Here is a 13,245-nt window from a genome sequence, read left to right as displayed (position 1 = left end):
GACCGGAAAAAGTTCCCACCCATGTTCCAAGTCTTCTGGGGTGGAGGGTGGGGGAATCTTCCACACTTTTCCAGACATTTTCCTCCACAGTCATGAGGACTAGAAACTTGCTAATGAAATCAGAGGCGTGTTCCATTTGGCAGAAGCCTCACATTCAGTGTTGAATGTGCCTACTGGAAGTGTTTGGTTCTGCAGACATTTACTTATAAAGACATTTGGAAAAAACAGTTCAAAGGCAATAGATACCATACAACTTTATCATGTGCCACTCCATTTACTGAAGATGTTCAGATCATTCAAGTCCTCTTCTTGGTCATCAAGGTAAAGCTTCCTTTGCTTCTTCTGGTGTGATTTCCTGAGAGTAAAGCTCTGTGAAAAGGGCAGGTAGCCAGTACTGTGGTTCTGTTGGGGCTTGGGTATCAAGCCAGGCCATGCCCTCTTTCAGCAAGTGATCCTGTAAAAAGCCACAAAACGTTATTGGACGGAAGAAGGTTATCACAAGTGGCCGACACATGAAGGACTCTACACATGTGGCCATTTGCCATCAAGAGAAAGAACACTGGAGCCTTCTGAAATTGGGTGGGATACAAATCTAAATATAAGATTATTGCAATATGAATGGACCATGATCTAGTTGTATGAGAGGGCTCGCAGCTTTGGACCCAAATACTTGAAGGAGCACCAACTCCTATTCCAACATGCCTGCACACTGAGGTCATCTTTGGCAGTTTGCTTCCAGGTCCTCTCACCATCTGACATAAGGCGACCAGAGAGAGAGAGAGAGATTTCTCAGTAGTGCTCAGTGTTGGCTGATGCCCTGTTAGGAGGGCAGTTAACATTAGCCAGAGTTAGAGGCAGGTAGAGTGAGCACCCAAAAGCACTTATTTGAACCCACCTTTTTCTGCTGCAACAGAAACCCATTTAACAGAAGGGCAAACTAAGGCACAGAATGTATTGCAGCCACTTGCAAAAGTATCACCCCCCCACACACACACACACCCTACCTGACTTCATCCGTCTCCCTTCTTCCTAAAGCTGGATTCCTATGCATGCTTATGTGGGAGTATGCCCTACACACTTGCTACACCTAAAGGGAATTCAGGCAGAGAACACTTTGCTGCTACTGCAACACAACATTACCCCCAAACCGCCCCCCCAAAACAAGGCAAAGTGGTGAGGCTGAGACACAAGTTGCCGAAGAAAATGGGCACAAGTCCCTTTCACATTTGCCTTACACGGGGACACAGAGAATGCAGTCCATTTCTTTGTCCTGCTAGCCTGTGTCTCAGATCTGCCAGGACGTGGTGGCCACATTTACTCTGTTCCTCTCATGCTGGGCCAGAAACAGATATTAAGTTTCTTCACTACTGGGACTGCAGCTGCTGTTCTGCTATCAGCAAACAGCTACAATCTTCAGAGCGGTGGGCAACTTTTAAGAGCAGAGCTGTTCTCCAGGATTCTTTGCACAAACAGGAGCCATCTGTTTTATCTTACAGGTTCTTGGCCTGCAGAGACAGCCCCTGTCTATACAGACAAGAGAGTCGATGGGGCCAGCAGCGACACACATGTACCCTTCGCCCATTACGTTAGCATCATTCCAGGGTCGCTTTGCAGAATAGTAAACTCCTCCCAGCATGAGAGGCCACAACTCAGGCCCTGCTTATGTTCTCTCTCATAAATTTAAGCAATGGGATTTAAACCCTCATCCAACATACATAAACATATACATAAATGTTTCTGTGGGGGCGTTTTGCTACCACAAGCCAATGTATCCTGGGATGGTAAAATGCCCCACAATGAGAAATGGGTCTGTGGTGTCAGAAGTCAAAATATTGGAAAAGTATCATAACTTTCAAGGTAAAACTTTAGATAAAACACTAGTATTACTAAGAACTCACATTTTTGGTCTTGTGGGGTATTTCGCCAACCCCATAAGAAATCTGACTCTGGTGAACTAAGTGTTCCCCAATGACATCCTATAATTTGTATCAGCCGACTGACACCCGGTATATTTAAACCTGCTTCCCAAGACCAGTTTTCTTTGGGAAAAACCCATAGGGACACTGCACCTTTGGGGGACAGAAAGACTCCCCAATGGCAAAATTAATAGATTCTGGGGATATTTTATGCCCCACATTGTTACCCGCTCCCAAGAAAACAGTATGTGGTAAGAGGCTGGAATTTGGGGACATGGTGCCGGTGTCAGAAAACAACAATGTCATGGAAGGACTTTGTTGTAGGTCTGTATAAATTCTGCAATGCAAAGTGCATTGGGGAAACCTTTCTATCTCCACCCGATTAACAAATCAAAGGTTTACAGGAGTTTTGGGGGAGTTATTCCAAGGTAACTAGTGGTGCAAACAGGCGCCCAGAGAAAAGCAGAGGATTAAAGTTGGTCAGCTATCACACTGGCATTGGAATGGCCTTACACATAGCCAATAAAAAGGGAGTGGGAGGCTACCCTGGGCAATTTTGTGAAGAAGACCATCCATCCACCAATCCATCCATCAATCATAGCTTTGCAATCCACACATGTATTTCACCATTACCCTTTATGTCCCTTCATCACCCATACACAGTGCCCACCTCACCCTCCGGAAAAACAAACACCTCTACCGGATTTTACAGCTGAAATAAAAGAGGTATGCGTACATCCGCATAAGTTATATTTCCAATGCAGTATTTGAGTTTCCTGGCTGCCAAATTTGGGCTCCTCTTTCTTGCTCTATGTAGTCATTGTTTTACATACCAGCACCTGCTTGGCTCGTTCTGTCTCCCACTTTAAACTGGACTTGATTTCGCTGATGGTCACATAGCCCTTTTTCTGAAACAGAGAACAAACAGCAGACGATTTCAACGGCTGTTCAGAAACACTGAAATGGGGTGATCAGAAAAATCTGACCAGGGCTAAAATGAACGAAGGCGACATTTCATGCATGCTGTTTTGTAGGCAAGGGCCCACCGCTCAGTGGCAGAGCATTTGCTCTGCATGCATAAAGAATCAGGCCCGTGCCCCAACATCTCTGATTAAGAACCAAGCTTAGAAAGGGCTTCAGCCTTGGCGAGATGATGCTAGCCAGAGGAGACAGTCCCAGGTTAGACAGACCCACGGCCTGCCTCCACAGAAGGCAGCTGTGTCTGTTTATATACGCAAAAAGGCAGGCTTTCATGCATGCCTTGTGGGGAGTTTCCACTCTGCTCGCATAACCATGCTTTCTAATGGCTTGCGGTAGGCAACAAGGACATCTCTCTGTTTTTGTGATGACTGCTCATCAAACAGGGGCGAGTTGGACAGGGCTTTTCTGTTGTAGCCCCGATATTGTGGGATGTCCTTCCTAGAGAGGTCCGTCCGGCTCCTACTTTGTCAGCTTTCTGACACCAGGCAAAGACCTCTTGATCCTCCCAGGCCTTTTACATGTGTAGCTGCTGCTTTTTAATGAGATGTTTAAAACCGTGCTTTAAATTCCCTTTTCCATGTTTTAGCTACTTTGATATTTATCTCTCTTTTAAAAAAACATTTTAAAATTATTCTTGTGGCTAGTTTTTTATTATGGGTTTTATTAGGTTTGTTTCTATTACATATGGCACCCCTCTATGGCTACAGGGTGACTCATAAACTGAATAAATAAAATAAATATAAACCAGGGGGTCTTTCCTCCCTGGAGGAAAGTGTAGCGCTGGTTCACACATAATGACAACCCAGCTTATGAGTTGAGTATGTGTTGTCACTGAATCGTAGGTTGTCATTGAATCGTGGGCTGTTGTTACGTGCGAACCCTGCACTATGCTTTAAATATGGGTTGTTAACCATGAACAAGCCAGAGTTCACAACCCAGCAACAAACCATGGGTTCTCTTCCTGTGTTGTTTGTGGTTAAGAACCCATAGTTAAACCACAGTGCCGAGTTTGCACGTAAGGACAACCCACGATTCAACAACAACCCATGATTCAAAGACAACTCATACTCAACCCATACTCTTGGTTGTTGTTATATGCAAATAGACAACAGCCCAGTCATGTATATTTAAGAACACCTCCACCCCCCAGGCACAGACCCACCCTGTTATTGCAACCACATTAGGGGTGGCACAGGGAGAGGTATGTATGAGTCCTGGACAAAGCCCAGTTCTGCTCAGCCTAATTTCTCCCTGACAAAGAAGACTCATATGTAACTCCCCACCCACAATGGAGTTGTGGTGAGAAAGCTGCTTCAGACTGTAGTCTTACTGGTAGTGTCTTAACGAAGAAATGCACAACTTGATGTCATCCCGTTCAGCATTTACCTATCATAGGTCCCATTAATTTCAATGGGAAATTACCCCTCCCACCCCCCACCCTGCATGGCAGTTTACTATTAGTAACTGCCATAGCAGTGGTTTTGGGGGATCATGACCGAGAAGGGAAGAATTAAACCTTCCCTCCCTGCGCATTGTGGTCCTGATTCAGAACAGACTTCCCATGCACTTACATTTGAGTAAAAAATTAAAAAAAGAAAGGGGGCTGAACACTATATATTTAACATGTCTAAACAAGGAAAGACTTCCCAAGAACAGCTAAGGAAAAAGAGACAGCCTGAGGTTCAGTTTCTCTCTCTCCCGGCACAGGCACCTCAGTGAGCTGTATCACAACTGTGTGATCCATGTTCAGTTCAGCTGGCACAGACTGGATCAGGTACGTCCCGCCAACAGGAAGGATCCCGAAGCCATTTCCTAGAACTTTCAGCTTCTTAATCGCTCGGATGAGATCATCCCTGGGAGTCAAAGGAAGAAGAATGAGGCTACAAGTCGTGTCAGGCCACGGGTGATCACCAAGGAATTTTCTGCTACATCCAAGGCAGCATGTGTATGCTGTGATTCTTCAGAAACAAAAATAAGCTACAGAAACTAGCACTGGGTACAGAATTGAGCTCCTGAGAATCACAACTTTTGCTTAAAACACACACACTGTGTTTGAAACCCTGTGTGCACAACACCAGCTGAGATCTCAGAAGGTGGCTGAATAGATTGCCCGGGGTCTTGGGGTGAACTCCAGGGCCCTGTGTAGCTCCTTGCCTTCCCTACGGCAAGCAGAAGCAGAACAAGTTGTGCCAAATAGTAAAAACCACAGGTTATATTATGCGACATCAAAGGAATCATATTCATTTCCTTCATCTGTATCATGTCTGCATGATATATATATTTGCAGAAACTGGCTCATCTCGACCCAGAAATGTAATACTTTCAATGCAGATCACACCCAAGCCCTGATAGGTCCAGGATCCAAAGAGCTGCTTTAGGTGCTCTCAAGAGCTTCAGATACATCTAGGGCTCCTTCACACGGAGCTTTTATCCTGCTATTGAGACTGCTCGCTCACGGAAGTTTGTGGGCCCTTTAGATGACGTCGTGAACCTCCAGGGCAAATCCTGCACTAAATGACCTTTGTTCCATTTTTAAAGAGATCCGACATAATGACCTATCAAATTACACTGCTTGTGCTCCGCTTGAGTTCCCTCTGTGAAAAGAGGAAAAGTGACCAGAAGAGGAGTGAAACCAATGAAACATATGGAAGACTCAGATAAAGAGAAGGAGGGAGAAAGGGGAGGGGAAAAAGGAAGTGTGTGTAAAGGGAGTCCGTTGTGAGCCCACATTTAAAGCAGAAGCAGAAAGCCCCGTTTTAAATGCAGGATTTTAGGCTGGTGTACAGATGCTCCTAGTGGGAGTTTTGACTTTGTCCTCTTGGAACAGCAAAGCCCCATTCAGTATCACAAACAGCTCCTGAAAGGGCCCTGAGCTTCCATAGTGGCTTTCTATCCATCTTGCCAACCCCCCTGCACCCTCCCCCAACACACTTTGTTCTCCCTCCCTCTGTTCCAGGGGTTTCCATATCTAATTTCTTCATGCGGCTGGAAAAATAAGTTATTGGGGCAGAATTCAGTGTTCCGAGCATCTCTGCTTCATTCTCACCATCCCCCAACCAAACTACTTGACTGCAGAAAAATAACTGCAGAAAAAGAGGATCAGAAATACCTGAGCAGTGGCAGGGAATGGCTAGGCAGCTCAGAGAGGAATTAGGCAAGAGTTCCAGTTGTGAAGAGGCAGCAGTTTAGATATTATTCTGAACTCACATAGAAGAGAGAGCGGAATAGTGCCTGCTGGTTCCACCCTCTTTCGGTACAACATCTGGAAAAGCCAGGGGTGGCTCGTCCATATAGGCGAATTAGGTGAGCGCATAGGGCACCGAGTTAAGTGGGGTGCCAAATTCAAGGGAAAAAATACAAATGAAACTGTTGTGTCTCTGTTTTATCTGATCTCAGAAACATTGGTTGGATGGACGGACAAACCGAAGATTTATGGCTGTTTAAACAAATATACTTAGGCGCAATCCTATGCATATTTAGACAGAAGAAAGTCCTACAACTCCCAGCATAGCTGGCTGGGGAATCCTGGGAGTTTTAGGACTTTCTTCTGTCTAAACATGCATAAGATTGCGCCCTTAAAAACATTAAATGGAAAACAGGGGCAACATGTTTCCCAGTTTACCAAAAACCTCAGCCTCAATCTGCCCTTGGGGTTTGGGGGTGGGGGCACCAATTACATGGTTCACCTGGGGTGCCAGTTGCTGGCAGCTGGTCTAGGGCCGCCCCTGGGAAAAGCCTCCGTGCAGTGGTACAGTTCAGTAATTTTAGACTCTGGACTTAATCGTCTTGTGAGGAAGAGGCTCTTTAGACAGTAATGAGCATTACTTCACTCAATGCAAAACGTGGTGAGACAGCCCTGCTGTGTGTGGGGGCCCTCCTCCTGATTCTACTCAGTGGGGCCCTGGGCTTCTGCCCCAAAGTCCAACCCTAAGGGCACCATTACCTCTATGGGCTCTCTATGGGCACTGAGGGACCTTGAATAGGCAGGATCCCTGATCACACGGACACAGCCTATACGTATGTAGCGGTACACACCAGGATCTTTCAGACATTATGCTGCACGTGTATAGGCCTGTGCCAGCAGGCACAATCCCTCCCTCCTTGAGCTGCACTCGAAGTAACATCTGAAAAGTCCTAGAATTTAAGCAACGTACGTGGCCCCCATCACCTCTCTCTTCTCTGTGGCTACTAACCCTCTGCCTACTTGTCCTGCTTACGCAGCTGCTAGCTTGAGAGACATCCCTCCTTCCCTGACCTGTCTGTCTCGGCCATAAAACAGCCCCTCGAAGCAGAAGACACAACATATGCAAGGTAAACCTTGTGCCTAATTGGCGTAACTGACTGAATTCCACCCCACCCACCCCCAAGTGTGAAACCCTGCTTTACCCTCCACCATCCTACACCCCGCCAATGAAAATTCTGCAGCCACAAGTAATTATGCAAATCAAATCCACTTGATTTGCATAATTTCTTTCACTTGCAATGGGATTCTGTATTTTTTTCCCCAGACCCCACACACTCTTGAACACAGTGCTTACTGGCTGACGTCTTGAGCAAATTTTCCTCTTCCTTTCAGCACTTGCTGGTGGAGTTCCTCCAGTGTTATTAATCCTAGTGGGAGGGAGGAAACAGGAGATATGTTTATGCACACACATATACATGAGAAGTTTGGATCCAACCCATGTTAGCAGATGACAGCCCCAATCCTACACACATGTCACCTGTGTGTAAGTCCCACTGAACTCAGTGGGGCTTACTTCAGAGGAGACATGTATAGGATTGCACAATCAGGCTGCAATCCTATGCATATTTATCTGGGAGCAAGTACCACTGAACACAGTGGGACTTACTTCCGAGTAAAGATGCGTAGTATTGCACTGAGCATGGAACTTCGTTGCACACAGGCCCCATTGAAATCAACAGGGCAGATTAGTCATGACTTAAGCCCCATTGATTAAGTGGGCATGAAGTACAACTAATTTAGGCTGTATATCCTCCCATGTACTTGGGAGTAAGTCTCCCTGAAGTCACTCAGAAGCAAGCCCCACTGAACTCAAATGCAGCTTACTCTGTAGTAAGAGTGCTTAGGACAGGGCAGTCATAGGCTGCAATTCTATGCCCACTTACCATGAAGTAAGACCCACTGAATTCAACGGGGCTTACTTCTAAGTAGAGATGCACAGGACTATGCTGTTAATGTACCTGGGAGACTGCACCAAGAAAGCTTGCATGGACTGGCTAGAAAGCTTGCATGTACTGACAATCAAGGTGGAAAGCAGAAGGCATGCATAAAGGAGAACTGCAAAACACATTCACACACCCCTGGGCAGGTGAGTTACTGGATGCTGCCCTCACCTCCATTTCTGTGCTTCAGAGCCAGACAGACTTCAATAATCTGCACACCAAGCTCATAGTAAAAATCTCCAACACCCAGCATTTCAGACCAGAATCCTTTGCCAGCTACGGAAGAGAGAGTAAAAAGGTAGGCACAAATATATTAACAACGACATTAGCACAGCAGGGCTATGCATTTTCTTAAGACTCACAAGGACCCAGTTTTGAAAGTCTGGATTCTTTTTTGGTTGTTTTTTTTAAAAAACGAACTCTCCTCGTCCTCACGTTTACGGAGTATGAGAATCCAAAAGGAAGGCTCTGACTGACTTTCAACAGTCATAGCACAAGGTCTTCCCTCTCCAGTGCTGCTCCTTCTCCTTCTCCTTCTCCTTCCCCACCCATGATCTTTAGCTTCCCTCTAGGGCAGCCTTGTATCTAAGAGTGTGCTTGGTTGCCACACGTGGCAAGGAATTTAATGTAGGTGAGTAATAGAGCTGGTGGCAGGACTGAGTTCTCCATCTCTCCTTTGCCAATCCACTCGGTTTCTGTGCTGGCTGTGAAGAAAGGGAAGCCCTCCCCCAAACTCCGTCCTGCCTCCACCAGCCTGCTTCCCCTCCTTTTGAGGCCAGCATGGAAATATAGGACATTAGCCTTTTAGCAGGCTAGTTAAAAACTTTGCAGGATAGTAACTTTCATGAGCTTATTTACAAGTCTGCTCTGCAGTGATCTTGCATTTGCAGAGAGGTCCATGGGCACCTCTCGCTGCTCATCACACTCTGCTTTTTGCTGGGTGTAAATTAAACAAAACTCGCATCTGAGCAAGAGAAGAGACAACTGAATGGGGATAAGGGGACCACCCCCACCCCCCGCTTCCAATAATAGACTGGATGCATGCACCAGTGGGAGTGGAGGGAGCACAACACGTCTCTACTGAGGTGCCAATCCTTCCCCACATAGGCACTGAGCCCACGCTAGGATGGATTATGTCCTAAATGTATACACATTATAAAATGTATATAATTTATGCAGGTTGCAGAATTCAGCCTTTCACTTTGCGGGATTCATATTACCTTGGCACAGGCATTTTATTTATTTAAAGCACAGAGTAGACACAACCTTTGGGCTGAGAGGGCCCCTGCTCAGAGGACTCACAACTTATATATTGCAATAACTACTTTTAACTGAGGGATGAATTTGCAGGAGGGGGCAGAGCTTAGCGGCAGAGCACCTGCTTTCCATGCAGAAGGTCCCAGGTATCTCCAAGTAGGGCTAGAAAATGTCCTGCCTGGAAATCTGGATAGCTGCTGCCAGTCAGGGTCGACAATACTGGGCTAGATGGACCAAAAGCCTGACTCAGTATAAAGCAGATTGCAGTGGTCCTATGACTAGCTATTTGGGAAACAATGCTACTCCTTTTTTCTCCCCGCCCCCTGCTTTTTAATGGGAACCCAGAAGATCTGATAGAAGCTCCAAAGGAGAAAATAAAACAGGCAGAGTGGGTGTAGAACTCTTCCCTCCTCCTCCTCCCCTTCCCCCCCACTCAATGTCCACTTCCCCCATTTCTTACAGGCTAGTGGATCCACACCGATCGTTGCACACATGTCCTGGAACTGGACCCTGAACTGGGGATTTTTGCGGATCTCTTGTTTGTGTTTACTGGCAAACTCTTCCAGGTTAGTTTTAAATGTGTCCAGCTGCTTGGACATCTGTAAATGAAGCCAAGGAAGACAAAAGAGAAACAGATTCAACTTGACTGGTTTGAAATACCAGTCAAGCTCTCCACGGACAACAGCTTTGAGACTTCTAGCACAGTGGTCTCTAAACCTTTTTGATCGTGCCCCCCTATCAGTAAAGGTTTTTTGAGCATGCACCCGCAATATATGTATATTTATTTATAAAGTATATACATGTACTATGTACTAATAAATTATGTACATTATAAAACATACACAAAAATAGAAATTAAAAAGGAGATAAAAAAGAAATAAACAATATTTTTAATTTTTTTATTTTATTTTATTTATTAACAGTACAAAAAACCTTTGTGCTCTCACTAAAAATATTATTGTTAATAATATTTTTTATTGAGAGCACTGTGATTGGATAGGCTTCATTTTTTGAAAATCTTAGTTTAACATTTTGTGATACAGCGATCTGAAGGTCTGGTTCTAAGTTCATTTTATTTCAATACTTGGCTGTCATAGCACGCACTTTCTTCTCAGCTTCGTTCCACCAAAGGAGAGTGGGAAGAGTTAATCTCCTTCCCCGCTCTCCTTCGGCTACTCCAGTGCCACACTGAGCAAGCAACTGTGCCTTCCTCTGCTGTGCCTTGCAGAAACTGGCACAGTTGCTCTCAGGGGCCGCAGCAGAGGCAGGATAGGATTGGAGCTGAGAGAGAAATGCCACAGGGCTTCCTTCTCGGCTCCCGTCCCATCCTGCTGCCACTGCCATCGTTGCACACAATGGCAGCTTGTCGGGGCAGCGGGAAGCTGCTCAATTATCAGGTGGCTCGTGCACCTCAATGGATTGTCTTGCACACCCCCTGGGGTGCGCGCATCCCACTTTGAAAACCACTGCTCTAGCATACTTGCACATGGGACAACTCTCTGAGGCCATTTCCATGGAGAAACGATTTATGACAAAGCTCTTTCATGCCAGTTTTGCCTTCCTAATAGGTTGCCCGCTAATGTTGGATTAAACCCAACAGACCATCTATCTCAGCTTGCTATTTATTGACCATGACCAGTTGTTCCCAGAAGATCATAAGCCTGAATTTATTATCCTATACCACCAGTACTTGTAATCTTTTTCCCAAGCTGCTGAGGCCCCTGACAATCACAACATCCTGTGACGATGGATTCCGCAGGTTAATCATGCATCATGTGTAGAAGCCTGGGCTAACGGCTCATGGAAGAAGAGTCTTCTACAGTCACCCGTCCAACTCTAAGAGCAAACCTAGGCGTTTCCCTGACTCACCTGGGCTAATTGATCTTCAGCTAAAACTGTCCCACGTTCCTTGTATTTGGCCTACAAAGAAAAAAGGTTGTTGAATTTTTGTAAGTCATGCAGTACATCAAAGCCGTATTTTTCTCCAGGATATGTGTGCCTTATTTCTAAGGCCATCACAGGAGGCCTTGTCAAGGGTGCTTTGTCCACAGGAGGTCTTTTTGGCAAGCACCCAAAATTCAGTCTTCTCAGTTGTAGTACCAAAGCTGCAGAACTCCCCACCTCTTGAAGCTCAACGAGTTCCCCATCTGCATACATTTAGACAGCAACTTAAGATCTTTTAATATTGTGTTAGTTTTCTGGATAATAGTGTGTTCTGGCCACAACGTCACACTCCAATGCTGTCCAAGATGGCTGTGGTGTTTTTATGACAGGGTTCTGGGGATTTTTTTCCTTTCAACCAAGTAAGGCTTTCCAGGTTGAAGGGTGCACCCATTGCAGAAGCTCCAGCACAGAAGTTTGGAAACTAAATGGTGTCCAGCTCCCTGTTGGTTCTTCTAGGGTGGGAGCACTCATCAGACAAAAGAAGTGGGACGGAGAAAAAGGTGGGTGCCAGCATTTTGCGGGAGCAAGTAAGAAACAATGCAAAATGATCAACTTCTGGGTGGGGGGAGGAAAACCAAACTGAGTTCAGCAGCAAAAGGCAGAGCAGCGACCCTCAGGAATGCAGGATAAATAGTAGTACTGTTACAATTCCCAAAGGATAGTTGCGTTAGTCTATTTCAGCAGAAACAACAAAGAGTCTTGTGGCACCTTAAAGACTAACAGAATAAAGGCGCAATCCTATGCATGTTCAGACAGAAAAAAAGTCCTACAACTCCCAACATTCCCCAGCCAGCTATGGTGGCTGGGGAATGCTGGGAGTTGTAGGGCTTTTTTCTCTGCCTGAACATACACAGGATTGCGCCCCAAATAAAGATGCCGCGAGGCTCTGTACTATTGTTGGTATGGAAGAGTGCCTCCGCACGTGTGCAAAGGGCCTTCCCGCAGTCTTGAAGCTGAGTCACCGCCGCCTCGCATCCCTGCCCTCCCCGCGCTCGGGGGCTGAGGACGGGCGGGCTTCCGAGAGACAGGAGGCGGCTGCCAGGCAAGCGTCCAGCCGGCGCCACGAAGCCCTCCTCCTGCACAGGCCGGAGGGGAAGGAAGAGAGAGTGGGAAGGAGCGCAGGAGCGGCTGAGGGAAGAAGGCGCCACGCTCACCTCGGCCAGCTTCTTTTTGGCGATGGCGCCCGCGCCCACCCCGCGGCGGTGCATCTTTGCGCGCGGTGGGGAAGGAGGAGGGAGGCGCTGCCGGGTCGGGAGGGGTCTGGGGGACGAGGAGGAGGAGGAGGAGGAGGAGGAGAAGCCTCCCCCCAGAAAGCCTCCCCACCAGCACGTCATCAGCATGCGACAGGAAGGAGGTGGGGTGGATGCCTTTCTCCACCTCCTCCTGCTCCATCGCCACTACCCCGCCAAGGGGCTCAGTTGGCTACCTCGGAGTAGAGAGGGGGGAGGGTGCTCCCCCACCCTGCTTTATGACTTACCTGGGGGAGGGCATCTTATAGTGGGGAGAGCAGTGGAGGCTGGTGGCTCCGATTTCGGTGGGGCTGTGCCTGTGCATCCATCCTGGGGTTCAGCCAGGACCAGCCAGAACTCTAAAGGAGATGTCCAAGGTGCTGAAACCTATTCCCAAATTAGGGTCAACACCTTGGATAGCTCCTGTAGGGTTCTGGCTGGTTCCGACTGAAGCCCAGAATGGATACACAGCCCCACCGAAATCAGAACCACCAGCCTCCACTGGGGGAGAGAGAAGGAAAAGAAAACTCTACTAAGATCTTCGTGGCACCTTCAAGACGAACGCTAAGATACTACCACTAGATTCGCCATTGCTTTTGTCACAACAAAACTCTAGAAAACTAGAGAAACTACAAAACTAGAGAAACTTTGGGGGGGGGGACTCTAGAAGACTTTACTAAGATCAAGGTGTTGGTTTTGACCTTTAAAACCCTATATGGTTCCGGCCCAGCCTA

General features: G+C 46.8%; 1 protein-coding gene across 1 annotated transcript; it reads right to left on the bottom strand.

Moving 5' to 3' along the window:
- Positions 1-238: 238 nt before the first annotated feature.
- Positions 239-12,614, bottom strand: SNF8 (SNF8 subunit of ESCRT-II). Its single transcript, XM_084804824.1, has 8 exons — positions 12,437-12,614; positions 11,208-11,258; positions 9,799-9,937; positions 8,253-8,357; positions 7,436-7,508; positions 4,609-4,750; positions 2,750-2,824; positions 239-454 (listed from the first exon to the last, which is right to left on the bottom strand). The coding sequence occupies exons 1-8, from the start codon at positions 12,488-12,490 to the stop codon at positions 317-319; spliced, it is 777 nt and encodes a 258-aa protein (XP_084660950.1). The 5' UTR covers positions 12,491-12,614; the 3' UTR covers positions 239-316.
- Between the last annotated feature and the right edge of the window lie 631 nt (positions 12,615-13,245).

The sequence above is a fragment of the Heloderma suspectum genome, chromosome 6, assembly GCF_057233095.1.
Source record: "Heloderma suspectum isolate Gila_16-S chromosome 6, 16-S_ref, whole genome shotgun sequence".
Classification (NCBI taxonomy): domain Eukaryota; kingdom Metazoa; phylum Chordata; class Lepidosauria; order Squamata; family Helodermatidae; genus Heloderma; species Heloderma suspectum.
Note: the sequence above shows the minus strand (reverse complement) of the source record. Positions and strands in the feature narration are given on the sequence as shown.

Excerpts from the sequence above, each read along its gene's own strand:
- SNF8 (XM_084804824.1), bottom strand. The coding sequence starts at position 12,490 with ATGCACCGCCGCGGGGTGGGCGCGGGCGCCATCGCCAAAAAGAAGCTG. Across the intron at positions 4,751-7,435 it reads TTTGCTCAAGACGTCAGCCA|GGATGATCTCATCCGAGCGA; the intron begins GTAAGCACTGTG and ends TTTGACTCCCAG. Across the intron at positions 455-2,749 it reads AACGAGCCAAGCAGGTGCTG|GATCACTTGCTGAAAGAGGG; the intron begins GTATGTAAAACA and ends GGCTTTTTACAG.